Source organism: Impatiens glandulifera, chromosome 5 (genome assembly GCF_907164915.1).
Source record: "Impatiens glandulifera chromosome 5, dImpGla2.1, whole genome shotgun sequence".
NCBI classification, from domain to species: Eukaryota; Viridiplantae; Streptophyta; class Magnoliopsida; order Ericales; family Balsaminaceae; genus Impatiens; species Impatiens glandulifera.
In genome coordinates, this window is record NC_061866.1 from 49250010 (window position 1) to 49277870 (window position 27861).

General features: G+C 34.5%; 3 protein-coding genes and 5 non-coding genes across 8 annotated transcripts; 7 read left to right on the forward strand and 1 right to left on the reverse strand.

Annotated features, from left to right (window-relative positions):
• Positions 1-268: 268 nt before the first annotated feature.
• LOC124938470 (serine/arginine-rich splicing factor SR45a-like) lies at positions 269-2808 on the reverse strand. The gene is made up of 6 exons (XM_047478914.1): positions 2768-2808; positions 2642-2661; positions 1777-1911; positions 1584-1683; positions 1341-1490; positions 269-766 (listed from the first exon to the last, which is right to left on the reverse strand). The coding sequence occupies exons 1-6, from the start codon at positions 2768-2770 to the stop codon at positions 506-508; spliced, it is 669 nt and encodes a 222-aa protein (XP_047334870.1). The 5' UTR covers positions 2771-2808; the 3' UTR covers positions 269-505.
• A 2227-nt stretch (positions 2809-5035) lies between these two features.
• On the forward strand, positions 5036-7181 carry LOC124939939 (probable prolyl 4-hydroxylase 10). Its single transcript, XM_047480403.1, has 7 exons — positions 5036-5361; positions 5458-5557; positions 5888-5985; positions 6115-6212; positions 6355-6484; positions 6572-6759; positions 6958-7181. Exons 1-7 carry the CDS (start codon positions 5159-5161, stop codon positions 7029-7031), a joined length of 891 nt encoding a protein of 296 aa, XP_047336359.1. The 5' UTR covers positions 5036-5158; the 3' UTR covers positions 7032-7181.
• A 6610-nt stretch (positions 7182-13791) lies between these two features.
• Positions 13792-14021, forward strand: LOC124940844. Its single transcript, XR_007099572.1, has one exon. It is a non-coding gene; the product is annotated as a small nucleolar RNA U3 (small nucleolar RNA).
• Positions 14022-16553: 2532 nt separating this feature from the next.
• On the forward strand, positions 16554-16783 carry LOC124940838. The gene has a single exon (XR_007099567.1). It is a non-coding gene; the product is annotated as a small nucleolar RNA U3 (small nucleolar RNA).
• Positions 16784-17589: 806 nt separating this feature from the next.
• Positions 17590-17817, forward strand: LOC124940831. The gene has a single exon (XR_007099560.1). It is a non-coding gene; the product is annotated as a small nucleolar RNA U3 (small nucleolar RNA).
• A 588-nt stretch (positions 17818-18405) lies between these two features.
• LOC124939596 (U-box domain-containing protein 7-like) lies at positions 18406-20562 on the forward strand. Its single transcript, XM_047480057.1, has 4 exons — positions 18406-18481; positions 18588-18742; positions 18822-18929; positions 19005-20562. Exons 1-4 carry the CDS (start codon positions 18406-18408, stop codon positions 20472-20474), a joined length of 1809 nt encoding a protein of 602 aa, XP_047336013.1. The 3' UTR covers positions 20475-20562.
• A 2812-nt stretch (positions 20563-23374) lies between these two features.
• Positions 23375-23604, forward strand: LOC124940840. The gene has a single exon (XR_007099568.1). It is a non-coding gene; the product is annotated as a small nucleolar RNA U3 (small nucleolar RNA).
• Positions 23605-25114: 1510 nt separating this feature from the next.
• Positions 25115-25342, forward strand: LOC124940841. The gene has a single exon (XR_007099569.1). It is a non-coding gene; the product is annotated as a small nucleolar RNA U3 (small nucleolar RNA).
• Positions 25343-27861: the final 2519 nt, after the last annotated feature.

Here is a 27861-nt window from a genome sequence, read left to right on the forward strand (position 1 = left end):
TTTGTACTAAAAAATTGAAAAAAAGGAGGGTTCTTTCTAGTACAATTTCTAACCCCAAAAATGATGGTCAGTACAGGTATTGATTAGAGGCACTCTAGATTTCAAGTTCATATTTACCCAACCATATCTTTTTCTTTTCTTTTTACCTTGTGTAGGCAGAGTGACCTCAAGCATGTCTTTCCAGATGTGTCATAAACACTTTGCCATCGATAACAACTGACTGGTCGCGAGCTATACAATAAATTATGCTGCTGAAACGCAGCTAATCTCATACAAAAACATATATTAACTGCATTTAAGCAACCGACAATCTGATCAAACCAAACTCCAGAAACATCCATAAATCAAAGTAAGAATTAAACAGGGCTAGAGCTCACACTAGGGTAACATGTGTTATGAAGAACAATTCACTACTTGTATCCTCCACCATTTAATGACTTTTACCTAGAACAGAAATATATAATAGAATTACCCCCAAACAAAATGATGTAAAGCATCATCTTCACTACCTCTCATATGGTGAATATGACCTCTCCTCCCTTCTAGATCTTTCACCATAGGGTGATCGCCTACGAGGAGAGTAATCACGACCACTTCCTCCTCCTCTATAAGGTGAGGAGCGTCTCGAATATCTCTGTTGCCCATAATCATCGCGACCTCCTCCTCGATACCTGTCACGATCATCGCGATAACCACGTTCTTCCCTAGTGTTTTTGAGCCCCAAATAGTGCCCAGGTGTGGGAGTTCTTGCGCGTTTTCTCCTTGACTGTAAATATAATCAGTAAAAATGATTAGTAATTAATAATATTCAGATTTTATGGAAACACTTTTTGTTTAGGGTCTAAATTTTGATCCAGATGAGACCACCACAATAACAGATAAAACTTTTAAAATTGTGTTTCACTAAAGTTTTTTGTTTCCAAATGTTATTCCTCACATCCATAAAAATGTGTTTCCAAACGGGCCATATGTGTGAGCAAATAACAGAAGTTTGGTTAGGTCAACGGACACAAGAAGAGTAAACGCTTGGTATGATGTACCATAAAAAGCGATTAAAATGTTGTTGGTATTGTCCGTTGATTAGATGAGTTGAAAGTAATTGCTGCAGTTGTTGATTGATATGTTAAGTTGGGATCACATTGCAATTGAAATGTCGTTTTAGCTGTGGCCATTGATCAAGCTGTTTCACTAATTTGTTGACACTGATGAACTCATTTGATTTGTTGCCAACATGACTTGAAGCAATATTTTCTGAATATAGTCAGAAACCTCCAAGTCAAGAAGAAACATAACCAGCCAAACCGGCGCGCAATGTAATAATGCTCAAGAAAGACGCTCACCCTCTCAACTGTAATGCTTCGACCATCCAGAACTGACCGATTGAGATACTTGACACATCGATCAGAATCCTCCACAGTTTTCATTGTAATAAAGGCAAAACCACGGGAGATGCGAGTTCGTGGCTCCACAACAAGGAAACAAGAAGCTACCTGTGTGCCAGATAGAAACAAAGAAAACAATCAGAAACTCCCAAGTCAGGTGCCCATACACCCAACTGGACATTCTATTAGCACAAAACAAACCTTTCCCTCCTTGGAGAAATGATCTTCAAGCTCTCTATCGGTAACACGTGTGGATAAACCAGTCACATAAAGTGTGGTTCCAGGATTATTAGCTTCATCCCTGTCATTCAGAGGATTGCAAACTCAGAAACGTTAAGGAATAATGTCATACAAAAAGGTATTTGGAGATCAATTTTAGCTGAGCAGGCTCGACCTTCCACGACTTCTAGACCTTGACCTCCCTCTTGACCTTGACCTCCCTCTTGACCTTGACAAGGATCTGGATTTTGATCTTGTCCTTGACCTAGATCTGGAGTGAGTCTCGTATGGTGAAGGAGATCTTGAATTCCTAATATTCAAGTAGTAATGAGAAATACTGCTGGAAAAGAAATTGTAGTCATGCATGTAAAAGATGACACAAAGGATGCCTTCATTACTTAAGTCCTACTATAGGTAAGCATATCACAGAATAAAGTCAGATGCATCAATGAAAAATCTATAGTTAAGTAATAGGGTTTGAAACCTTAAGCTAATAAGTCCATCAAATTTATCCATACCACTTGACAAGGTAACTAACTCAATTCATCTTATACTACATTTTGCTGAACCCATGATAAAAGTGTTCCAATAGATAAAATCAAATAGTATACTCAGAGTTTCTTACTTCCAATCATTTTTTCCTTTTCTTTTACAGCAAACAATGTATGATGAAATCCCAAATACAAATTACTAGAAAATTAATGGATGTTAATTCCTAAATTAAGCTTGTAAAGCTTTACACAGAAAACATTAACTCCATCAAAGATTTTTTTTTTCCATTTCTTATGGATTCTAATGATTTTCACCAAGCTCAATGTTTACTTGTTATTTTCTTCATAAAACTGGTTTAAATAATGGGAGATTCACATTAATGGGTATTTAACTAAGAACAGCTACTCTAAAATTAAAACATCGATCTTGAATAAACGATTTGTCTGAAGAACAACTCCAAATCAAATCTCTTATACGTTCAGTTATGTAAAGGTAAAACTATATCAAAATAGAAGAAAGTGATTGTTTTTAACGATGCTAGGGTGTACCTTTTTGGAGGAGAATCAGCCTGGGAATAATGAACATCCATAAGAAACGATAAACGCACATCAATTCATAAACATAAGACAAACAAATATCGGTAAATCAAGATAGAGGAAACAAAGCAAACTCACCATTTTTCGCCGGCACAAAGAACCCTAAGCTTTGATATACTTCGAAATATAAAGAGCGCTAGATCTTGATTCTTTTATAAAGCGGACCGGTTTAGCTTACATAAAACAACCCGGTCGCTTAATCAATAAGCCACCCGGTTCAAATATTATCCAAATCTTGTTTTTCCTTCTTTCTATTTCTTAAGTTTTAAATTAAAATTATGTAAATATCATTTTTTATCTCCTTTACTTTACTTTTCTTTTGGTAAGGATTTGAATCATATTTTCTTTTAAAACAAAGTGAATTTGAACATATTAATGTCTTGGGCTTATTCCATTTTTATTTTTTATTATAAGAAAATGACAAAATATAAAATATTTTAACATTAAAATTAATAAAACATATATAAAAACTAGTATTTTGGTACAATCATAATTTTTTTTAAGTGAATGTAGGTTTATTTTAATATAAAAATGTAATTGAAATAGATAAAACTTTTTTAGATGAGAAGTTAATAAAAATTAATATATTTTTAATTACTAAAATATTTGATTAACTTTTTCTCTAAATCATTTAGTTTTGACTTTCTAAAAAAATAATTTATTTTAGTAGCAAATAAAATAAGCTCAATTTAGTTTAATTAATTAACTATTTATTTCTGATAAGTTGTTATATTATTGCCGAAACACATTCGAGATTGGTCCTAAATTAAGGCAAATTATTAGGGTCGCCCATCCTTAGACCATCTAAACCCTTTTGAGAATATTTTTTTTTATTATAAGTTTGAACATAAAACTCTTTAATAAATTAGTTTATTGAATACACATTTTTCGTTTTTAATATTATATATATTCTAACTAAAATTGTTTTAAATGAAAGCCAAATAACATGACTGAGATGTCCTTAATTAAAAAAAATTGTATATTTCAATTTTTCTTAGAAACACAATAATACATTTAAATATATATTATTGTTTAGAATATTCTATCTATCCAAACTTGTAATTAAATGATAAAATTATTATTTTAACTAAAGAAACATATAATTTATTTAAATGTCTAATCTATGGGTTAGTCTATTTAGTAAATTTAATTGGACAAAATCAATCCGTCAAATATGTTTTTTTTATAATTTATTATCTATAAGAATTCTATCATTCTAAGTGAAAATAATTTATTAATGTGAAATATCTGTTAAATTAGATAAATGAATAAAAATAATAAATGTACTAGTATTGTGTAAACAAAAAATTTGTTTTATTCTTAGTCACGATCCGGATAGAAATACACAAAGTATTTTCAAAGTATGTTAACTATTATTGATTAATTAATTTGGAGACAGCTATTAATAATATGATTATATGAAAGTTGACCTTCTAATAAGTACCATTATCTCCAACCATGCATAATTATTCCACTAACTTCATATATATAATATAGACATGCCAATTTTAAATCTCATTAAATACCATTGCCCTACTAACATGCACACAATTCCTCCACTAACATTATCAATATAATATAGCCCTGCCAATTTTATTTTACTATAATAATAGACAGTAATTTATTTTGGGGACTCTTTTAAATAAATAGTCTATGTAAATATTAGTTATGAGTTTTTATTAGGGTGAACAATTTAGGTAAGTTTGCGGGTTCGGGTTGACAGGTTAACGGGTTTAACGATTCTAACATAAACTTGATCTATTTAATAATTTGGGTCAAAAATCTCTAACTTGAACCTGACATGTTTATTTGTGTTTGACATGAATCTGACTCGTTTGACACGATTTACCTAACTCAACTCGAACAAAATCCGATGCACTTAATTCATATCTCTATTTCAAATTAAAATAACATCAATACAAAATAAAAATGAAGTTAAATCACAAATTCACTTATACAAAATTTTACAAAAGAAAATGAGTGAGTAACTAAACAAGAATAACACAAAACTCAACAAAAATAAATTTATAAACAGGTTATCGGGTCTACTTTGGGTCATGTCAGGTCGACCCGATTTTGACATTTTATTTGGTCCGGATCGTATTTTCGTGTCGTGTCCAAAATTGGACATCCTAATTTTTATTATATAAACTTAGATAATTTTAATTATTGGATGGGTTAATAATACTGTACAATTTATCGAGAATCTATCTAACTTATTTGACAAAGTTGATTTTATTATATTAATAAAAAATTAAAAATTAAGAAAATATACGCGCGCTTTCTTGACCTCGTCGTTCTCTCTCTAAGAAATTTAAACTAACTCAATACCTTCTCTCTCTACTGCGTCTTCTCTAGCAAACACAATAATCTTCTCTCTGGAATGATTTGAGGCTGTGGCTGAGGTATAATCCGTTGTATTCATCTTAATTTCAGTCCATTTTCTTCGGCTGCAATCCACTGTGAACAATGATTCCGAAGGGGAAGCAATATCGCGCTTCTTCGCTAAGGAAGAAATCCTCTTCCACGGTGATTTTGTCAATGCTAATAATGTTTTCCTGCCTCGTTCTCATTCTCCTCGTTCTCGGAATCCTCTCCATCCCTAAAAGTTCCTCCGACTCTCCCAAGCCCAACGATCTCACTACAATTGTTCATCATACTGTTTCTGAAAGGTGCGTTGACTTGATTCAGGAGTTGTTTTAGTATGAAATTGATCCAAAATCGAATTATCATCTGCTTATGTTCTCAATTTGTGGCTTTTTGAGCAGCGTAGAGGATGAGGTTGAAGATCCAGAGGATGACAGGAAAGATCAGTGGACGGAAGCGATTTCTTGGGAGCCGAGAGCATTCGTTTACCATAATTTCCTGGTTCAATTTCTGAAATCTCATTCACTTGGATGTTATTCTTATCCTAAAATGCAGAATCATGTATGATCTAGGATAATTCTGTTCTTAGAAGAGATCATATGTTAGTTTCAGTTGGATCCCTAGAATGTTTCCTGGTAGTGGAAGTATAACCTTATGAATTTGATGTTTAATTTCCCTTTCAGCATGCTACATTTATTTTACATCCTGCACGAGTCTTTAACTCAGTATGACTTGCAGAAAGATAACATCTAGGTTAACTTAAATATCGAAACATATACATAGTAGTTAGTTGTCTTTGTCTGAATTTTCAATTATATTTCTCTTCTGCAGTCCAAGAAGGAATGTGAACATCTAATCAATCTTGCAAAGCCTAGTTTGGTAAAGTCAGTAGTTGTTGACAATGAGACAGGCAAGAGCAGAGATAGCAGGTCTGCTCTTAAAACTGTAGATTGATCTTCTAGATGATTTTATAGTGCATATTCCATGAAGCTTTGCTTCTTCCTTTGGCCCTTTTTAGTTTACTTATGCTTAAAGATGATGAGATATTGTGCCTGCAGGGTTCGTACAAGTTCTGGTACATTTTTGGCTAGAGGAGTTGATAAGATAATACATAAGATTGAGCAAAGGATTGCAGATTATACATTCATACCTATAGGTACATGGTTAATGCAAATAATTCTTTGCTCCATTAGATGCCTTCAGTACTTAAACCTTGTTTGTCCCTAGGAAAATGTCTGTTATTTGAATGTCTTTGTTGGTACATCTCTAACATCTACTTATCCCTAAATGAATTACAGAAAATGGTGAAGGTCTTCAAGTCCTTCATTATGAAGTGGGTCAGAAATATGAACCACATTTTGACTACTTTCTTGATCAGTTCAACACAAAGAATGGGGGTCAGCGGGTGGCAACACTTCTAATGTACCTGTAAGTAATCTACACCTTTTTGTTTCTGAAATGCCTTTCGTGATTTGTTCACCTTTCAAATAGATGTCTTTCTTTCTGTTTTAACAGATCTGATGTTGAAGAAGGAGGTGAGACCGTTTTCCCTAATGCAAAAGGAAATTACAGTGCTGTGCCTTGGTGGAATGAGTTATCAAAATGTGGAAAAGAAGGATTATCTGTTAAGCCAAAGATGGGTGATGCTCTTATGTTTTGGAATTTGAAGCCTGATGCATCACTTGATCCTTCCAGTTTACATGGTTAGTTACTTCTCTTTCTTTAAGAAAGTAAACTGTGTTTCAATATGATCATGCATCCTATCCTCTTCAATAATGCTCTGTTTTGCTGTTAACTTTCTTTCATAGCAAAAACTGATGTTTGTACCATGAATATTTGATTGCATCCTCAAGGAACTTGATTATATATTGTTGTGACATTTTTCTGGTTTGTGTATTTAGGTGGTTGCCCAGTTATTAAAGGCAATAAGTGGTCGTCTACAAAGTGGATGCATGTTGAGGAATTCAAGGTTTGACCTAGTATGTGAAGGTAATTTTGGTTCCAAGATGGATATGTATTTATTATATGGTGCTTACCCTATAAAAGAAATCATAAATTTTACACTTTCATTGTATTTTAGCATTGTTGTTATTCTCGGTCAAAATCATAAATTTTACAATTTCTTTATATGTTAGCACTATTATTATTCTCGAGCAAAATTGTTACAATGTCTACATAACTATCAGAATAACCATATAAGAGTTAATATGTCATTATTCAGCTCAAAATTATATAGCTCAAAATTATATTAAAGAAAAAGAATAATGATACAAGGAGAAAACAACAATTATGTATTAATGATGGTGGTGCTCACAAAATAACTAACTAGTTTTATTTATTTGAAAAATGTCAATTTTTTTTTATTAAAAATAACGTAAAAAGCGTTCAAACATCATCGAGTATAACTGTATAAGCCCGTATTAAAACTCACAAAAACAATTAACTTTTTCTCTACAAACAAGGATATAATATTCTCTTGATTTGGTGATTAAATAATTACTTCATTTACACAATTTTATGTTTATTGTAATTTAATGAAATAAAAGTATGGTTATAAATCATAAAATTTCTACTCACGAAAAATAAAATAAAATAAAATAAAAATGAACATATAACTTAGTTGAAAGTTATCCTAATCAATGTCACATCTCATAACTCAAAAATGTTTAGATTATTAATCATCTAAATAGCAACGGTAAAAAAGACTGATTATAAATATAGTTTAGTCAAAATATTATTCGGGTACTGTTATAATATTATTGATTTAAATAAAAAAAAGGAAGACAAAGTGAGTCAACTCGGAGTAGAGATGAGTTTCAGTCATGTCAACCGCTAATTTATAGTTACGAACACCTCTTTCTTTCTCTTTCTTTCTCTTTCTTACTCATTTCACTTCAGTTTTGCTACCATGAGATTACGATCAAAATACACCGATTCATCTTCTTCTTCTTCTTGATTACTTTCTGCTGATTTTGTCATTTCGTCGCTGCATTTTGTACATACCTTCCAGATGCACCACCAGTTGGCTTCTCTTCCGTCGAATGACCGGATAAAGTAACGTCGAGCTCTATGATCGGCAGATAGAACGAACGCCACTCAGTTTCTCCGACGGAAATCCCACTCTTCGCATCAGCTCTCTCCTTCTCTCGGATTGTAAGACACGATTTCTTCCCTTAGCTTTCATGCAATAGGCTAGGGTTTTGTCTTTGCACTGTTTGTTTGTTTGTTTGATGTGTCTCGTACTTTTAGTCTGCATTGCTCAGCTGTCTCTCTGAGAACGAAAACCTGGGATAAATTTATTGGTAGCTAGTCTTTCTTTCTTTCTTTCTTTGTATACATGGAGTTCATTCTTCATGTGCTGCTTAATTTGGGGATCATGGAACAGGCAGGATTTATATACTGATGAGATCTCCCTATTTCTGTATCATTCATAGATCATTCTCATGTCCTCTATTATTACCATATTGCTGTTTAGTCGGGAAATTTGAGGGAGAATTTCCACTTTTAACATGTGATTAATAAGTTTATCATTTTTGAGCAAAAGGTCAGTTTTACCCTTTATTTAAAAAAAAAAATAATTAATTCAGTAATGCGCATTTCAGTTACTGAAATGTCACTATCTTCACCCATTTCCCTCCTCTCCACCAACCGTCCTTTCCCGTCTTTCCTTCATCATCATCAACGCTTCCTTCATCAAGGTTCTTCATCATCAAGCTTCCTTCATCATCAAGCTTCCTTCATCATCAACGGATCCTTCCTTCATCATCGACGATCGTCTTCAACATTCAGGTTAGACGTTCGTCCTTTTAAGGTTTTGTTGTTTAGAGTCTAGGATGTAGGTTAGGTCATGGAATAATGGTTTTAGAGCTTGGCTGATTTGTTTTACAGTGAAATATACATTCGACGAAGGTGACGAAGGCGACAGTGCATCTGTCGCAGGCGGGAAATGCATCTGTCGCAGGCGACAGTTCATCTGTCGCATACGACAGATGCATTTCCCGCTTGCGACAGATGCACTGAACTGTCGCCTGCGACAGATGCATTTCCCGCCTGCGACAGATGCACTGTCGCCTGCGACAGATGCATTTTCTCCGCATATGTTTTGTGCTTAATTATATATATATATACTATATTATATTTGAATTCAAAATAGCAAATTAAATTACATTCAAAAATAAATACATAAGGTTTACATTCAAAAATATACATAGCTAAATTATGTCCATTTTCTATGGGTCTATTATATGGTGGAACAACCTAACTGCCCATTTTTGTCTCCAAAAAACAATGTTCTCTGATGTCACAGCTGATATATCCAATTTTGCAGTAAGGTACTCCAAATACATGATTGTAAAAAGACCACAGTCTCCACTCTTCGTGCACTTGGGGACTCTTGGGTGTGGTATTACAACATATGACATTCCTTCCAAACTGAACTTAGGATACTTGATCCTGTCAAACTCGGTCGTTCCAAATAGAAAGAGATATGGAATCATTTCACATAGTGGTTTCATGAACTTGTCATAGTGATTCTTTTTGATAAATCTTTGTTCGCAGTCATAAACATTGATGCACCAATCTTGTAGTTGCACCTCACAAAGGACCCAATGCTTCATATTAAGATTCATAGGGAAATATATCTTATCTACAATCATCCAAGAAGTCATCAATTTTTCTTCATCACCCCTGAAATATTCCATCAAGTCATCGTCGAATGTGTATGTTTGTGGATTTTTGGAGAACTTTGAATAACGTAACGACAACCTCGTAGAGACATTACAGTCACATATTGAGAAATCCATCGGTTGATAAGTCTTGGGAAAATTGGCAACTCTTTTTTTAAGAATGTAACATGCTGCATCTATCTCCTGCGACAGATTCGAGAAAATGAAGTAAGCACAGAGCATCGAATGAATTAAGCACAGAACATGAAGAGAAATAGCAGGAAATGCATCTGTCGCAGGCGACAGTGCATCTGTCGCAGACGACGATGCATCTGTCGCATGCGCCAGATGCATTTCCCGCCTGCGACAGATGCACTGTCGTCTGCGACAGATGCACTTCCTGCTGCGACAGATGCATTTCTCTTTAACCTGCTGTTAATACAATACCCAAAAAACAGTTTCAACAACAAAAACTTACCTGATCATGTAGCCAATTCTGAGGCCTCAACATTCTGTTAAACAATTCTCGACCAGCATGGAAAAGAACCAGATTTATCTTGTCATCATCCTCCAACTTCATCCATTGTTTCAAATCATCCAACAGTTTACTATCATAATCTAAAAGAGGATTTACAGTTACTAGATCAATGAGTTTAAAGGATTTTCCATTAGGATCTGTATAGTTCCCCAATTGTGTGGACCTCTTCTTTCTCCGAAAACTCTGTCCCTGAAATCTTGTTGGAGTCAATACCAATACATCATCATCCTTCTTCTTTCCCAACTCAGCCTCTTCATCATTCTTCTTTCCCATGTCATCCTCTTCATCATTCTTCTTTCCCATGTTAGCCTCTTCATTCATCTTCCTTTTCTTGCCCAACCTATTTTTGGCCAAAACTACCTTCCTCTTCTTCTTCGTGGCCAATTCTTTCTTTCCCAACTCAGCATTCTTATCAACAACAGCTGCAGCCTCTTCATCTTTGTTTTCATTCTGCTCGGCTTCTTTGTTGATCTCCAAACCATCAACAGCCTCTTCATCAACAGCCTCTTCAACTTTGTTTTCAGCCTCTTCATCTTTGTTTTCATTCTGCTCGGCTTCTTTGTTGATCCTCTTTCATTACCTTCATTTCAGTTTTCAGCTCCTTCACATCCCTTGTCAACTCCTTCACATCCTTTGTAAGCTCATCAAACTTGTCATCATTCTGGGCTTTAGTCACCGGATTGTCAAACTTGTCTTGCCTAGTAGGAGAACTGTCTTCTTTCTTTTGAGGACTCGTTGCTGAAGGGACATGGGTTGATTCACGAGTAGTAGACCGAGAGCTGTCTTCGCTAGATTCATCACTAGACTCGATCATCTTAATTGCTGTCCTTTTAATTGTTCTCCTCTTGGGCGTTTGTTTGGGAGTACCATCTTCATTCTTTCTCTTCCTACCATCCACCTCAAATAAATCATCATAAATGTAATCTCCCATTTCTTCAAAGTCATCCCCACAGTAGTTCCTCTTCTCTTCCTCAGACTCATGAATCTTGTTAAAGACATTGCATTTGAAAAGGGCATTGGATACCTCTTGGCTAGTGTTGGTGTTGCTTCTGGAGGCTGTAAAAAGTAATATCCTTGGGCATGTATGTTTTTCCTCGATCATATCCGCAAATTTGGGGACAAATGTAGACATAACCAAATATGTCCAAACTTGGAAGGCTATGGCGAAGCCACTAATAGTATAAGCAACATCACAGTTCCCCTTGCAAGTTTCCTTCTTCTCCACATATAGCTGCCGAAGATGTTTCATGTCCTTGTCAATACCCTTCAAAGTTGAATTGAATGACACCTTTCCCCATGGAAATTGAAGGAACAATTCCATATCCTCCACCATGCTGAAGATCTTCAAACATACCCTCTTCCTATTATCAGATCCAAAGAGACACTGGTAGATAAGGTTGATGAGCCCAAGCTTCCATGCATCTTCCTTCTCAGAGCAGTTGAGGAAAACACTTTGAACTTCTGTCACTTTAACAACTGTTTTGCCACCAAAGTATTTATGGACTAGGGGTGAACATTCTTCAGCGTTCCAGTTTTCAATGACAGGAAATCTTCCAAAATTTAGGCCTGTTACCAAGGCATATTCCTTCATGCCCCAGTAAAGCTGCTGACCATTGACTAAGAAACTTATTCCCTTCGAATTGGAGCTGCTTTTCCTGATCAACATCTGGTGGATTATTGTTCCTGAGAAAATGACAGTCGGGACTTTCAATAGATACTGAAATTGACTCTTCATAGCCCTTTCCATAAGACCAAAGTGATTAAACTTGTCCTTGGTCTTTAACAAGCAGGTGCAAGTAGATTTCCATGAAACACGTCCAGGAAAGTCTCAATTACAGTTTTGTTTTTGCATTTGGTTGGTGCCATCTGCAAAAAATCAATAAGTCAGAATAATGAAAGTAAATACCACTAATTTAAAGGAAATATGACATTTTTCGCAGGCGACAGTGCATCTGTCGCAGACGACAGTGCATCTGTCGCAGACGACAGTGCATCTGTCGCAGACGACAGATGCATCTGTCGTAGGCGAATAGTATATTCTGTCTGCGACAGATGCACTGTCGTCTACGACAGATGCACTGTCGCCTGCGAAAATGCATTGTCGCCATCGACAATAAACCCAAAACCCTGCAACAGCCTTCGACAGAAGCATTTTAAACCCAAAACTAAACCTAAACAATAAACACTACCTAAACCTAAACACATACCTAAACCTAAACAATACCCTAAACCATTCCTCCATTATAGCATGCATGGATATAAAACGGAGAACTAGGATAGAAACGGATAGAAACGGGGAAGATAAACTCACCTTCGTCGTTCTGGAGTTGAGATTCTCGTCGGGGGCTCTTGTTTGTCGTCGGAGCTCGTCGGGGTTCGAGGGAGGGTTCGAGGGAGAGGACGTCGTCGATGTTTCGGGGGCTCTTCGGCGTCGTCGTCGTCTTCGTCTTCGGGGTTGATCAGTCGTCTTCGGGAAGTTGGAAACGAGAGAGAGGGAGTGAAAGGAGAACTGGGGAAAGAAAGACGGGGGAGAATGAAAATCAAATTTTTTTTTTTTTAATAAAGGGTAAAACTGTGGCAAAAGGTCAAAAATGATAAACTTATTAATCACCTGTTAAAAGTGGAAATTCCCCTCTTATGAGGGTTATTCCATCAAATTTCCCGTTTAGTCTCAACTCTTTAGATCTTGTTTGGGTAAATAATTGTATAGATTATTTGATGATAAAAATAATGGTGTACTAATTAATTCTGTTGATTAAGAATATGATTAAATTTAACCATATCCCTTAAACAAGGTTTTAAGTTACTTACCGGTTGTTACATTGTTGCAGGGGTAATTGAATCCAGGATTGGTTAGAAACTAGGGTGGTAGTGGCAACATCTATAATAATAATATTAAAGAGGAGAAGAAACCATCTGGTAGTACACATACAATTTTGTGGATAATAATAATAAAGATGAATTTGGCCTTAATTTGTTCATCAAATTATTGACTATTCTGTCCAAAATTTAACTTTGTCCTACAATCCAAATTCTTATGCTTGTTCTAGTTTCAACACTGTCCTTGTTGGGGGCAAAATCTTTTGTTTGTAGCTAGCTAGCATATACTATATAGTACATAGTATCTAGGAGGAGAGAGCATTTGAATATGAAAAGTTACCCCCTCCCTGCTAATGAAATAATTTTACAGCTTACACTATCCTCCTTCCATGATTAAATATCTCTTTATTTCTGTATCATCCTTATTTTCTTGTCCTATATTACTCTTTAGAACTTGTTTACTTTGATTTGGGGTTATTTTCATTAAGCTAATTTATTTTGAGCGTAATCTTGTTTGGGTGAATATTTATAGAGATTATTTGTGGATAAATTTGGTGTAATAAATTAATAATTGTGTTGATCATTTTGTTTAATTAAATTTGACCATATTCCAGGCAAGTCCTTAAGTTACTTGATGATTAGTTTATATCCCACATTGCCCAAATAACTTAAGTTTCTGTTCTATATAATAACAAGCTTATAAAGCTTTCGTCACGACCTTACTTGAACAGGATCTGTTCTATAGGCTCGTACATCTGTATCCTTGATTTCTAAGGAGGCAGGAATCTATGTCTGGTTGATGAGATGTTGCTGCTAGGCCAGAGCGTGATTAACGGCGCTGTTGGCCACCTGCTTAGGCTTGTGGGTCACACTGTTGTAGAGGATCGTTCTCAATCAGAGCTTCGGCCCTGGCTGGGTTGGTCTAGCGGTTGTCTGACAGGCTCCTAACTTTTTTACCCTTATTCCTTGTTATTTTTAAGGTGAATCTTTGATTCAAAAGACATTCTTCCTATATGATTGATTAACTGGTATATTATTGTGATAATCCTCATATACAAAAATAGAGATTTGAATTGATTATATCTTTCAAAGCTGATGTCAAAACCATAACATAAAGTAGATATGCTCTTTCTACTTGGAGTATTTAACTTACAATCTTATTAAGATGACATTCTTAACCATCATATTAGTGTCTTTTTTAAGCAAGACTTTACTTGAACCATGATCTTAGTCTGCATACTTGATATCTAAAATACATGAATCTATGTCTTCTTCTGTTTGTTTTTATTGTGTCCTTTTCTATTTGTATGTTTAAACGAAATGCTTCAGCCCTTGCCGGGTTGGTTTAGCGGTTGTCTGACAGACTCCCAAACTTATTCTTTTCTTTTGTCAAAACCATTTCTTGTAATACTTATGTAGACTTACCCCTTTTTAGTTGGTGACTGACTTCCTAATATTGAAGAGCTGTTTAACCATATTCCAAACAAGTCCTTGAGCTGTTTGTTGGCGGCCATGGTATGCATCCATTGACAAATGTGCATCCTTCAAATATAGATATGCTACCCTCAATGTGCATATCATTTCCAATATTGACTATTCTTTGGTTTTGAGAAGAACTTTCTGTGAAATCCATTAATAGAGATTTGAATTGATTATATCTTTCAAAGCTGATGTCAAAACCATAACATAAAGTAGATATGCTCTTTCTACTTGGAGTATTTAACTTACAATCTTATTAAGATGACATTCTTAACCATCATATTAGTGTCTTTTTTAAGCAAGACTTTACTTGAACCATGATCTTAGTCTGCATACTTGATATCTAAAATACATGAATCTATGTCTTCTTCTGTTTGTTTTTATTATGTCCTTTTCTATTTGTATGTTTAAACGAAATGCTTCAGCCCTTGCCGGGTTGGTTTAGCGGTTGTCTGACAGACTCCCAAACTTATTCTTTTCTTTTGTCAAAACCATTTCTTGTAATACTTATGTAGACTTACCCCTTTTTAGTTGGTGACTGACTTCCTAATATTGAAGAGCTGTTTAACCATATTCCAAACAAGTCCTTGAGCTGTTTGTTGGCGGCCATGGTATGCATCCATTGACAAATGTGCATCCTTCAAATATAGATATGCTACCCTCAATGTGCATATCATTTCCAATATTGACTATTCTTTGGTTTTGAGAAGAACTTTCTGTGAAATCCATTAATAGACACAACCTTCATTTTTTTTGATCCTATCAATGATCAGTTTTATCATTGAAGTTTATTTTTCTATCATCTCACAAGACATATCACAGTTTAGAGCTTGTTTGGTTAAATTAATTGAATGAACTGGGTTGGTCTTGCGGTTGTCTGACAGACAATATTTTTTTATCATTATGTTTTTGGCCTCTAGAGCATCAATTTTTTTTAAGCAAACTTGATATTCTAAAAGACATGAATCTATTCCTTCTTCTGTTTGTGTGAATTTTGTTTTTATTATGTGTTTTTCTTCTTTTCAAAATATATTTCAAGGAAGACTTCTTTACTTGAAGATGATCTGTTCTGTCTCGTTGAGATCTAAAAAGACCGGAAAGTACGCCTTCTTCTATTTGTGTGAATATTGTTTTTATGGAAAAATATTTTACTATGCAAAAAGAACTTCCCTTTGAGATGGAGTTCCTCGCATGATGTTTATAAGACATGTTTTCTTTTCGTGTATGAAGACACTGATTGCAGAATCTCATATTGATTACTTCTTTTTTAATTAGTTATTGGAGGGCAGTCTTGCTGTTTCAGGTATGCTCTTTCTAGTTGTTGAAGGAAAAAGGAGGGTTTTTTTATACATGCTCTTTCTACTGTTTCAAATATGTCCTAATAATTTTACCGCCTAGCTACTTGAGCCCAAACCTTTTCAATTTGAGTCCTTCGTAGCAAAAGAGGTAAGGTAATACTTGAAGAAGGTGAAAGTAAGTAAATCAAATAATTATATATACTTGAAGAAGAATATTGAATTCAGTTTCTAGCTCCAATGGCAACAACACCTTCTGAGATTGCATGCCAATCTAGTTAACCTTGTTGAAGAATTTGGAGACACTAACTATAAGAATCAATATGAAAGAAAAGATGGTTGGAAACTGTAAGCACACGGCAGGGTTGGTAATCTAGCTAGTATATATACATATAGAAAATATAGTATAGGAGAGAATATTTGAATATGAGAAGTTTCCCCCCTACTAATATAATCTTAACTCTATCACAGCTTTTCTCTGAACTCTTTAGAGCTAGTTGGGTTAATTTGTTGTTATTTTTAGTGTAATCTTGTTTTGGTAAATATTTATATGTGGATAAATTGTGGTGTAAAAATTGTGTTGATCATTTTATTAACCATATGCGAAACAAGTCCTTGAGTTACCTGATGTTTATATCCCATATTGCCCAGATAACCTATGTTTCTGCACTATATATTAAGAAGGTTAGAGAGTTTTAGTCACGACCTTACTTGAACAGGATCTGTTCTATAGGCTCGTACATCTGTATCCTTGATTTCTAAGGAGACAGGGATCTATGTCTGGTTGATGAGATCTTGCCTCTAGACCAGAGCGTGATTAACGGCGCTGTTGGCCACCTGCTTAGGCTTGTGGGTCACACTGTTGTAGAGGATCGTTCTCGGTCAGAGCTTCTGCTCTGGCTGGGTTGGTCTGGCGGTTGTCTGACAGGCTCCTAACTTTTTTACCCTAATTCTTTGTATACATACATACATGTAATTCATTCTTCATGTGATGCTTTGGGGATGTTGGAACAGGCAGGGATTTATAAAGGTAGTCTTGACCAAGGCCTTCCCTTCAGATCTCTATTTCTCATCATTTTTGTGTCTCAATTCAACTCTACTCTACTCTTTAGATCTTGTTTGGGTAAATAATTGTATAGATTATTTGAGGATATAATTAACAGGCAGGTAGTCTTGACCAAGCTTATCCTGCCTTCCCTTCCAAATAGAATTTTTAACCAAGCTAGTCCTGAGTGATGAGATCAAATCTCCATTTCTCTATCATTTTTGTGTCCTCTATTATTACCATATCAATGTTTAGTCTCTCAACTCTTTAGATCTTGTTTTGGTAAATAATTGTATAGATTATTTGAGGATAAATAACGGTGTACTTATTAATTTTTCTGCTTAAGAATATAATTAAATTTAACCATATCCCTGATGATATCTCTTTATTTCTGTATCATCCTCATTTTCTTATCCTATATTACTCTATCACAACTCTTTAGAACTTGTGTTCTTTTGATTTGGGGTTATTTTCATTAAACTAATTTATTTTTAGTGTAATCTTGTTTGGGTGAATATTTATATATATTATTTGTGCAATAAATTAATAATTGTGTTGATAACTTTATTTTATTAAATATAATCATATTCCAAACAAGTCCTTAAGTTACCTGAATTTTAGTTTATATCCCACATTGCCTAGATAACCTAAGTTTCTGCACTATATATTAAAAAGGTTAGAGAGTTCTAGGCACGACCTTACTTGAACAGGATCTGTTCTATAGGCTCGTACATCTGTATCCTTGATTTCTAAGGAGACAGGAATCTATGTCTGGTTGATGAGATCTTGCCGCTAGACCAGAGCGTGATTAACGGCGTTGCTGGCCACCTGCTTCGGCTGTGGTCACACTGCTGTAGAGGATCGTTCTCGGTCAGTGCTTCGGCCCTGGCTGGGTTGGTCTAGCGGTTGTCTGACAGGCTCACCCTTTTTATTTTATCTTCCTGTTGTAGTTTGGGTGACATTATTTATTATCCTCTTGGTTAAATAATATATACTTCATATGCCTATTGTAAGTTCATCTTTTGGTTATGCCTGCAAGGTGTTTGATGGAATGCACTCTAAAGCAAAACCTCATTGGAAAGGACTTTTTTCTACTTTTGGAATGAAGGAGCGTGATTAACGGCGTTGCTGGCCACCTGCTTCGGCTGTGGTCACACTGCTGTAGAGGATCGTTCTCGGTCAGTGCTTCGGCCCTGGCTGGGTTGGTCTAGCGGTTGTCTGACAGGCTCACCCTTTTTATTTTATCTTCCTGTTGTAGTTTGGGTGACATTATTTATTATCCTCTTGGTTAAATAATATATACTTCATATGCCTATTGTAAGTTCATCTTTTGGTTATGCCTGCAAGGTGTTTGATGGAATGCACTCTAAAGCAAAACCTCATTGGAAAGGACTTTTTTCTACTTTTGGAATGAAGGCTTTCATGAATGATCTGAACATATATCAAAACAATAATATTTGCCTAAATAAGGACCCTTCTTTGAAGATGCCAAACTAGCAAGATACTGCATGGGAATCTTGAGATACATGTGTTGTAACAAAGATGATTCTCTGGTTTCTATAGCTGAAACAAATGGATGCATCGGTTTCGTAGCAGAGGCACTCCAATTTCAGGATGAGGAGGTGCAGGAAAACGCGTCATGGATTCTCCTAACACTGTGTTCTCGTCGGTTTGAGTACATAACTTTAAGAACTGGTAGGTAAAACCATAACTTTATTTCCAAGGATTGAAGCTTCACGTCCTGGATGTTCTCCTGGGAGACAAGCTCTTTGTTCTTTAAGAACTGCAATTGATAATGCAAAGTCATTACTTCAATACTGTGCAGAGTCAAGTAAACTCTACTTGGTATGTTTGATTTTTAAGAAAAACGTTTGAGGGTAATAATCTTTTAGCTTTGACAACATTTCTCAAACTTATTTTCCAGGCATTAACGGGTGATTCGATACTACAAAGATGTAAAAAATCGAGAAATGCACTGGAACAGTGTTTGTTCCAGATTCAAAATTTAGTTCCAGTAGTATTAGCTGCTGAGGTTTGAAATATATCTCTGAGTTCTTGACTTGTATTCTGAGGAAGAAGATATACTAATTTTGATCTCAATTTGCAGATATCTGGCATAATATCTGATCTCAGTCGTATTACTTTCATCTTCGATTCATCTGAAGAAGAGGCTGGGAAAATCATCCGGACATTTCTCCAACAATCCACATCCAATGGAGATTCAATTGAAATTGAAAAGTCTGCAATTGAGACTATACGTCTTGTTTCAATTAGCTTGCGGATTACATCACAAAAGGATATGGAGACAGAGAGGAGATCTATAAAGATGCTTCTTGATAAAGTTTCTGCTCGTGAGCAGGGTAAGAAACAGATCTTAGTCTATCTTCTCAATCTGCTAAGGAATTACGGTCAATTGATAATCACAGAGAATGATCATGGAAGCTTGCGTTCTGAAGAATTGTTTCCTTCTTTAAATGATTTATATCTTCCAGCTGACTCGAGCAGTAAGATTAAATCTCGAAGAACTCAATCTTGTCCCAATAATCATGAGATGGATGGAAAGCTGTTGTTATTAGTCAATTTAGATGAACTGCCATGGGATTTTCAGTGTCAGGTGGTTGGAGATCTCGCCATGAAACAGGATTTTAGATCTTCTGAGAATTACGTTTATCAACTTCTCAGGTTTATGAAGCGTGCAAAAGAATTGTCTGATTTAGGAGCCCTGAGGAATGGAGCTCAGCTGTTCTTGTCATTACTGAGAACATGCAGGAGCAGTTCATTTAACTTCCATGAAGATGCATATGATCTTTTAGGTTCGCTTCTTAGCTCTGATGTGATTGGAGAAGGTTTGTCAATAACAGAGGTGTTATCTCGCCACGAATGTCATATATCGAAGATTGTTTCACCAGGGGCGGTTACATCCATTGTTGGTTTGATCCTTAATATACTCGATGGAACAGAGACAACGAGTCAATTTCAAGGTCAAGCTATCAGAATACTGTATAATTTGTCATTGCATGGGGATGCTTGCTCTAGAATTATCCCATCTGAAGTAGTCCCTAAATTGGTTCCCTTCTTTGAAGATGCCAGACTAGCAAGATACTGCATGGGAATCTTGAGATACATGTGTAACAAAGATGACTCTCTGGTTTCTATAGCTGAAACAAATGGATGCATCGGTTTTGTAGCAGAGGCACTCCAATTTCAGGATGAGGAGGTGCAGGAAAACGCGTCATGGATTCTCCTAACACTGTGTTCTAGTCGGTTTGAGTACATACAGTTGGTCATGAATGAAGGGGTGATTCCTGGGTTGGTTAGTATTTCCAATTATGGGAATGAGAAAGGGATGGCGATAGCTACAGAGTTGTTGCGTCTGTTAAGAGATTCCGAGAACTCAGGCTGTAGTGTAAACGAAACTAAGGTGGAGGTGAAATATAATCCCCTAAAAGAAAGTGGCAACAACTATAATAATAATAATAATAATATTAAAGAGAATAATAAAACATCTCCATCTAGTAGTGCAATTTTGGGGATAAGAATATCAATGTTCTCAAAAAGGAAGAAGAAGAAGAAATAGGCCTTTAATTTGTTCATCATATTATTGAATATTTTGCTGATAAATATTTGTGTCCTACTATCCTGGTTTGATTTATTGGTTGCTTATTGGTTATGTTTGATATTTTGAATGACTAAACTTATTCATTGTTTTTTTATTTGTTATCTTTCAGCCTCTTTAACTTACCATATTCACAAGAGTTTATTCTTCCAAACAAACTATTGTAAGCAACTTATAATGACATTTTTAGGTCTTATAATTACAATTCTAGATTATGGGAATTCCTAATGAACTATGGAAAAAATCATTTGTGTAAAGAAGTAAATAATTTAAGGAGACTTCTCATTTTTTATTTTGTTGTAGTCATAATTACAATTGAAATTTGTATTTTGTTGTCGTCACAATTACTTAGAGTAGAATTATTTTAAAAGAATTCACATTAACTTAAAATTCAATTCTTATGTTTGAAAATTTTAACAGATTTTGTAACTCAATTCTAATTCATATGTTTGAAAAAAATATAAATATACTATTAAAATATTAATTAAGCACAATCTATTAACTATCTTAAGTGTTAAGAGTTTATGGTTTCGATTCTCGTTAAGAAAATATATCGGCTTAACATGTTAATTTTATAAATTAAAAAAAAAATTCCGCATGTTAATTTCTAAACTAAAAAAGTATTCGATTTTTATTGTCAATTTTACAAATTATATATATAAATTCAAAATGTTAACTTGCTAAATTAAAAAAAAATTATTTAATTTATTAAATTAAAATAAATATATTCAACAGGTTAATTAGGTGGTAAATAATAAAATAATTTTGTTTGAAAACAATTATAAAAAATAAATACTGAAATTATAATTTTGAAATAAAAGTAGTGCAATTTTTAATTATAAAATTTCATTGATTTGAATTTTATCCGAATTTTCAATTCCAATTTTTTATTTTAATGGTTAAAACTTAAAAATTGAAATTGAAGGAGGTAATTATAACGGGTCATTCTCATTTTTTTTAAATGTTCAGTTTTAACTATTATTATTTTTGTTTAACCAATAATTAATTGAGAAACAATTATACTATTTGTGTTTTTTTCTCTAATATTATTAAAAATCATAAATAAATATATAATATCACACTAATATATAATTTATTTTTAATATTTTATAAGTATTTTAGATTTGTTTCTTTATAATATTTATTTTTTTAATATAGTATACTATATAAAAAGATGTAGAAAAAAATTAGCAAAAAGAATATCAAAAGTAGAAGTGAGACATTTGTGATATTGAAAGTTTTAGAATATTGTAATTGCATTAAAATTTAAAGTCTTAGTTGTATATTGTACTAACTTCGGGCGCTGTTTTAATATTGTTGATTTAAATCAATAAGAAAGGGAAGACGGAGTGAGTCAACTCGGAGGAGAGGTGAGTTTCAGTCATGTCAACCGCCAATTTATAGTTATGAACACCTCTTTCTTTCTTACTCATTTCACTTCAGTTTTGCTACCATGAGATTACGGTCAAAATGCACCGCTTCTTCTTCATTGTTTTCTGCTGATTTTGTCATTTCGTCGCTGCATTTCTCGAATTTCACCTTCCAGATGCACCACCAGTTGGCTTCTCTTCCGTCGAATTCTATGATCGGCTGGCTGACCACGATCGGCAGATAGAACGAACGCCACTCAGTTTCTCCGACGGAAATTCCACTCTTCGCATCAGCTCTTTCCTTCTCTCGGATTGTAAGACATGATTTCTTCCCTTAGCTTGACGTAATAGACTAGGGTTTTGTCTTTGCACTGTTTGTTTGTTTGATGTGTCTCGTACTTTTAGTCTGCATTTCTCAACTGTCTCTCTGAGAAAGAACACCTGGGATAAATTTATTGGTAGCTAGTCTTGATAGATACTGGTAGTATTTCATTCATTCTTTGTATACATACATGGAATTCATTCTTCATGTGCTGCTTAATTTGGGGATGATGAAACAGGCAGGATAAAGGTACTCTTGACAAAGCTTATCATGCCTTCCCTTCCAAGTTCCAATCCATGACTAATTATTTTCAACATCTGGTGAGATCTCTCCATTTCTCTATCATTTTTGTGTCCTCTATTATTATCATATCACTTTTTCTATTTGTGTGAAAATGTTTTTATGGAAACATATTTTACTTTGCAAAAAAAAATCCCTTTGAGATGGAGTTCCTCACATGATGTTTTTCTTTTCGTGTAAGAAGAGTCTCACAACATTGTAACCTAAATGCAGACACTGAAAGCAAAACCTCATATTGATGACTTGTTAATTTGTTCTTGGGGAGCAGTCTTGCCGTTTCAGATATGCTCTTTCTACTGTGTCAAAATATGTCCTAACGATTTCACTGCCTAGCTACTTGAGCCCAAACCTTTTCAATTTGAGGCCTTCTTAGCAAAAGGGGTAAGGTGTGTAATAGTTGAAGAAGGTGAAAGTAAAGCTTATAATTATAGAAAAATATTGAATTCAGTTTCTAGCTCCAATGGCAACAACACCTTCTGATATTGCATGCCAATCTAGTTAACCTTCTTCAGCTGCAGGGTTGGTAAGTTAGCTAGTATACAGACAATATAGTACTGTATATGAGAAATTACTCCCCTATACTAGTATAATCTTAACTCTATCACAGTTTCATCTCTTAACTCTTTAGAGCTTTTTGGGTTAATTTGGGGTTATTTTAGTGTAATCTTGTTTGGGTAAATATTTATATGGATTATTTGTGGATGATAAATTATGGTGTAAAAATTGTGTTGATCATTTTATTTAATTAAATATTACCATATTCCAAGCAAGTCCTTAAGTTACCTGATGTTTAGTTAACTTATATCCCACATTGCCCAGATAACCTAGGTTTCTGCACTATATATTAATAAGGTTAGAGAGTTTGAGCCACGACCTTACTTGAACAGGATCTGTTCTATAGGCTCGTACATCTGTATCCTTGATTACTAAGGAGACAGGAATCTATGTCTGGTTGATGAGATCTTACCGCTAGACCAGAGCGTGATTAACTGTGCTGTGGCTGCCGGCTTTGGCTTGTGGTCAGATTGCTGTAGAGGATCGTTCTCAGTCAATGGCTTTGGCCCCTGGCTGGGTTGGTCTTGCGGTTGTCTGACAGACTACCAAACTTTTTCTTTTCTTTTGTCAAAATCACCCCTTTTTAGTTGGTGACTGACATCCTAATATTGAAGAGCTGTTTAACCATATTCCAAACAAGTCCTTGAGCTGTTTGTTGGTGGCCATGGTATGTATCCATTGACAAATGTGCATCCTTCAAATATAGATATGCTACTCTCAATGTGCATATCATTCCAATATTGACTATTCTTTGGTTTTGAGAAGAACATTCTGTGAAATCCATTAATAGACACCACCTTCATTTTGATTGATCCTATCAATGATCAGTTTTATCATTGAAGTTTATTTTTCTATCATCTCACAAGACATATCACAGTTTAGAGCTTGTTTGGTTAAATTAATTGAATGGACTGAGTTGGTCTTGCGGTTGTCTGACAGACAATATTTTTTTATCGTTATGTTTTTGGCCTCTAGAGCATCAATTTTTTTTAAGCAAGACTTTACTTGAACATATCTGTTATATAGGTTTGTCTGCATACTTGATATTCTAAAAGACATGAATCTATTCCTTCTTCTGTTTGTGTGAATTTTGTTTTTATTATGTGTTTTTCTTCTTTTCAAAACATATTTTAAGGAAAACTTCTTTACTTGAAGATGATCTGTTCTGTCTCTTTGAGATCTAAAAAGATAGGAAAGTACGCCTTCTTCTATTTGTGTGAATATTGTTTTTATGGAAACATATTTTACTATGTAAAAAAAACTTCCCTTTGAGATGGAGTTCCTCACATGATGTTTATAAGACATGTTTTTCTTTTCGTGTAAGAAGAGTCTCACAAGCTCTTAAACGAAATGCAGACACTGAATGCAGAATCTCATATTGATTACTTCTTTTTTAATTAGTTATTGGAGGGCAGTCTTGCTGTTTCAGGTATGCTCTTTCTAGTTGTTGAAGGGAAAAGGAGGTTATTTTTATATATGCTCTTTCTACTGTTTCAAATATGTCATAATAATTTTACTGCCTAGCTACTTGAGCTCAAACCTTTTCAATTTGAGTCCTTCTTAGCAAAAGAGGTAAGGTAATACTTGAAGAAGGTGAAAGTAAATCAAATAATTATATATACTTGAATCTAGTTAACCTGGTTCAAGAATTTGGAGACACTAACTATAAGAATCAGTATGAAAGAAAAGATGGTTGGAAACTGTAAGCACACGGAAGGGTTGGTAATCTAGCTAGTATATATATATAGAAAATATAGTATAGGAGAGAGTATTTGAATATGAGAAGTTTCCCCCCTACTAATATAATCTTAACTCTATCACAGCTTTTCTCTTAACTCTGTAGAGCTAGTTGGGTTAATTTGTTGTTATTTTTAGGGTAATCTTGTTTGGGTAAATATTTATATGTGGATAAATTGTGGTGTAAAAATTGTGTTGATCATTTTATTTAACCATATGCGAAACAAGTCCTTGAGTTACCTGATGTTTATATCCCACATTGCCCAGATAACCGAAGTTTCTGCACTATATATTAAGAAGGTTAGAGAGTTATAGTCACGACCTTACTTGAACAGGATCTGTTCTATAGGCTCGTACATCTGTATCCTTGATTTCTAAGGAGACAGGAATCTATGTCTGGTTGATGAGATCTTGCCGCTAGACCAGAGTGTGATTAACGGCCTGTTGGCCACCTGCTTCGGCTTGTGGTCACACTGTTGTAGAGGATCGTTCTCAGTTAGAGCTTCGGTCCTTGCTGGGTTGGTCTAGCGGTTGTCTGACAGGCTCACCCTTTTTTTTATTTTATCTTCCTGCATGCAGTTGGGTGACATTCTCTTCATTGAAATATTCTTTCTCTGCTCTATTATTATTTTTGATAATCCTCCCTACAGATATGCCTATTGTAAGTTCATCTTTTAGATATATATGCCTGCAAGGTGATGGAATGCACTCTAAAGCTAAACCTCATTAGAAAGGACTTTTTTCTACTTTTGGAATGAAGGCTTTCATGAATGATCTCAACATATTTGAAAACAATAATATTTGCCTTCTTCTTGTATAATTTATTGTTGCATGGAGATGCTTGTTCTCGAATTATCCCATCCGAAGTCGTCCTAAATTGGTTCCCTTCTTTGAAGATGCCAAACTAGCAAGATACTGCATGGGAATCTTGAGATACATGTATAACAAAGATGATTCTCTGGTTTCTATAGCTGAAACAAATGGATGCATCGGTTTCGTAGCAGAGGCACTCCAATTTCAGGATGAGGAGGTGCAGGAAAACGCGTCATGGATTCTCCTAACACTGTGTTCTCGTCGGTTTGAGTACATACAGCCGGTCATGGATGAAGGGGTGATTCCTGGATTGGTTGGATTGATAAGTGAGAGATTTGTGTTTATTGATAAAGTTTTAGAATATATTGTAATTGTATTAAAATTTAAAGTCTTAGTTTTATATTGTAGTAACTTGGGGTGCTGTTTTAATATTGTTTATGTTTAGTCTCTCAACTCTTTAGATCTTGTTTGGGTAAATAGTTGTCTAGATTATTTGAGGATAAATAAATAATGGTTTACTAATTTAATTAATTCTGTTGTTTAAGAATATAATTAAATTTAACCATTTTAGAGCTTGTTGGGTTATTTTAGTGTAATATTGTTTGGGTAAATATTTATATGGATTATTAGTGGACCATAAATTATAGTGTAAAAATTCTGTTTAATTAAATTTAACCATACTCCAAACAAATCTTTTAGAGTAACCTGATGTTTATATCCCACATTGCCCAGAGAGCTTAGGTTTCTGCACTATATATTAATAAGTTCAGAGAAACGACTATATGCCTGGATGATGAGATAGGTTCACTATACCAGTGCTTCCTGCCCTGGCTGGGATTTGGTACCAGAGCGTGATTAGCGGCGGCGCTGTTGGCCCTGGCTGGGGGTCGGTACCAGAGCGTGATTAACGGCGCTGGTGTGTTGGCCACCTGCTCTTTTGTTTTGGGTGGATTTATATTCTTTTTGGGTGTGTTTTCTTATTTTTTTTTCTTTATTTTAATGATGTGAATCTTGTTCTAAAAATGTTTATATACATCGTACATGAGATGGTTTTTAATAATTTGACACTAATTTAACTAGAAATTAATATCAACACACTACAATAGTTTTTCTCCCTATTTTTTTTTACCAATTTTAAGACAATGAGGTTAATGAATTGGAGAGTATTTATCTTGAAACACATATATTTATATCTAACAATGAAATCCATTTAAGATTAATCATTTCTGTAAGTTCCATTTTGTGTTTGGTTGTGTATTCTTATTTTTCTTTTTAATTCTTATTTATTTTAATCAAATGAATTTTGTTAAAAATAATATTTGACGCACTTATTGTTGTTTTGAATGTGACATTAATATCAATATACTGAAATACACTATTTATTTCATTTATAAACTTCAAAATTTAGAAATGAGAATTATAAAGATAAAAAGAAAATAAAACAAATTGGGCTGAGTTGGGTAACTGTTTCCGCTAACACAAATTAATTTAGGGCTTTCTTTTTACAAACTAAAAAGTCCGATCCAGACTTGTACTCTGTGTGGGGAGAATTTGATCAGATGACCTAAAAAAGATTCTTATTTTAAAAATAACCTAGCCCAAAAACATTTTGCAAAACTAACATTTTTTCAAAAAAAATTGACCATTTTACCCTTAATATATATATATATATATATTTTCCGTTTCCTTTTGTTTTCCCTCATTTCCCCATTTCTTAGTTCTTCTTTCTCTCTACGACCGTTCCTATTCCTCCCTGACTCCTCGACTCCCCGCGAGCCCCCACTCTATCGCTACACCACGACGGTAGCAAGGCAAGGCGACTCCATCGAAATGTGTATGTTCTTCATATGTTTGGTATTAACTTTTATTTGTTTGATGAAAATAAACTGTAATTTGCTATTATATGTTTGGGATTAGCTGAAATATAAAGACGCAAAGTGCAGTCTGCGTCACACACAAATTGTAGTCTACGTCTCACGCAAATTGCAGTCTACGTCCCACGCACGCTTGCGTCCCATGGAAACCGATCTTTGTGTCACGCAAATTGCAATATTTTCCACTCCACTCACTTTTGTCAATTTTTATCAATTGCAGATCACAATTTATTTGTTAGCTGTTTTGTCCTCTATGATGGAGAGTGGAAAGTTGATGATGGTGGTGTTACTTCTTTTGTCTCAAGTTCATGTGTGGGTGTGACTCTATCCAAAAATACTATATGTGACGAATTAACTAACCTTACAATAGTTTTTCT

Coding starts and splice junctions, on each gene's coding strand:
- LOC124938470 (XM_047478914.1), bottom strand. Junction 1,684..1,776: donor AGGTCTAGAAGTCGTGGAAG/GTCGAGCCTGCT, acceptor TCTGAATGACAG/GGATGAAGCTAATAATCCTG. Junction 767..1,340: donor GAAGCATTACAGTTGAGAGG/GTGAGCGTCTTT, acceptor TTATATTTACAG/TCAAGGAGAAAACGCGCAAG.
- LOC124939939 (XM_047480403.1), top strand. CDS start 5,159: ATGATTCCGAAGGGGAAGCAATATCGCGCTTCTTCGCTAAGGAAGAAA. Junction 5,986..6,114: donor GGCAAGAGCAGAGATAGCAG/GTCTGCTCTTAA, acceptor TTGTGCCTGCAG/GGTTCGTACAAGTTCTGGTA. Junction 6,760..6,957: donor TGATCCTTCCAGTTTACATG/GTTAGTTACTTC, acceptor TTGTGTATTTAG/GTGGTTGCCCAGTTATTAAA.
- LOC124939596 (XM_047480057.1), top strand. CDS start 18,406: ATGGGAATCTTGAGATACATGTGTTGTAACAAAGATGATTCTCTGGTT. Junction 18,743..18,821: donor AGTCAAGTAAACTCTACTTG/GTATGTTTGATT, acceptor CTTATTTTCCAG/GCATTAACGGGTGATTCGAT. Junction 18,930..19,004: donor CAGTAGTATTAGCTGCTGAG/GTTTGAAATATA, acceptor CTCAATTTGCAG/ATATCTGGCATAATATCTGA.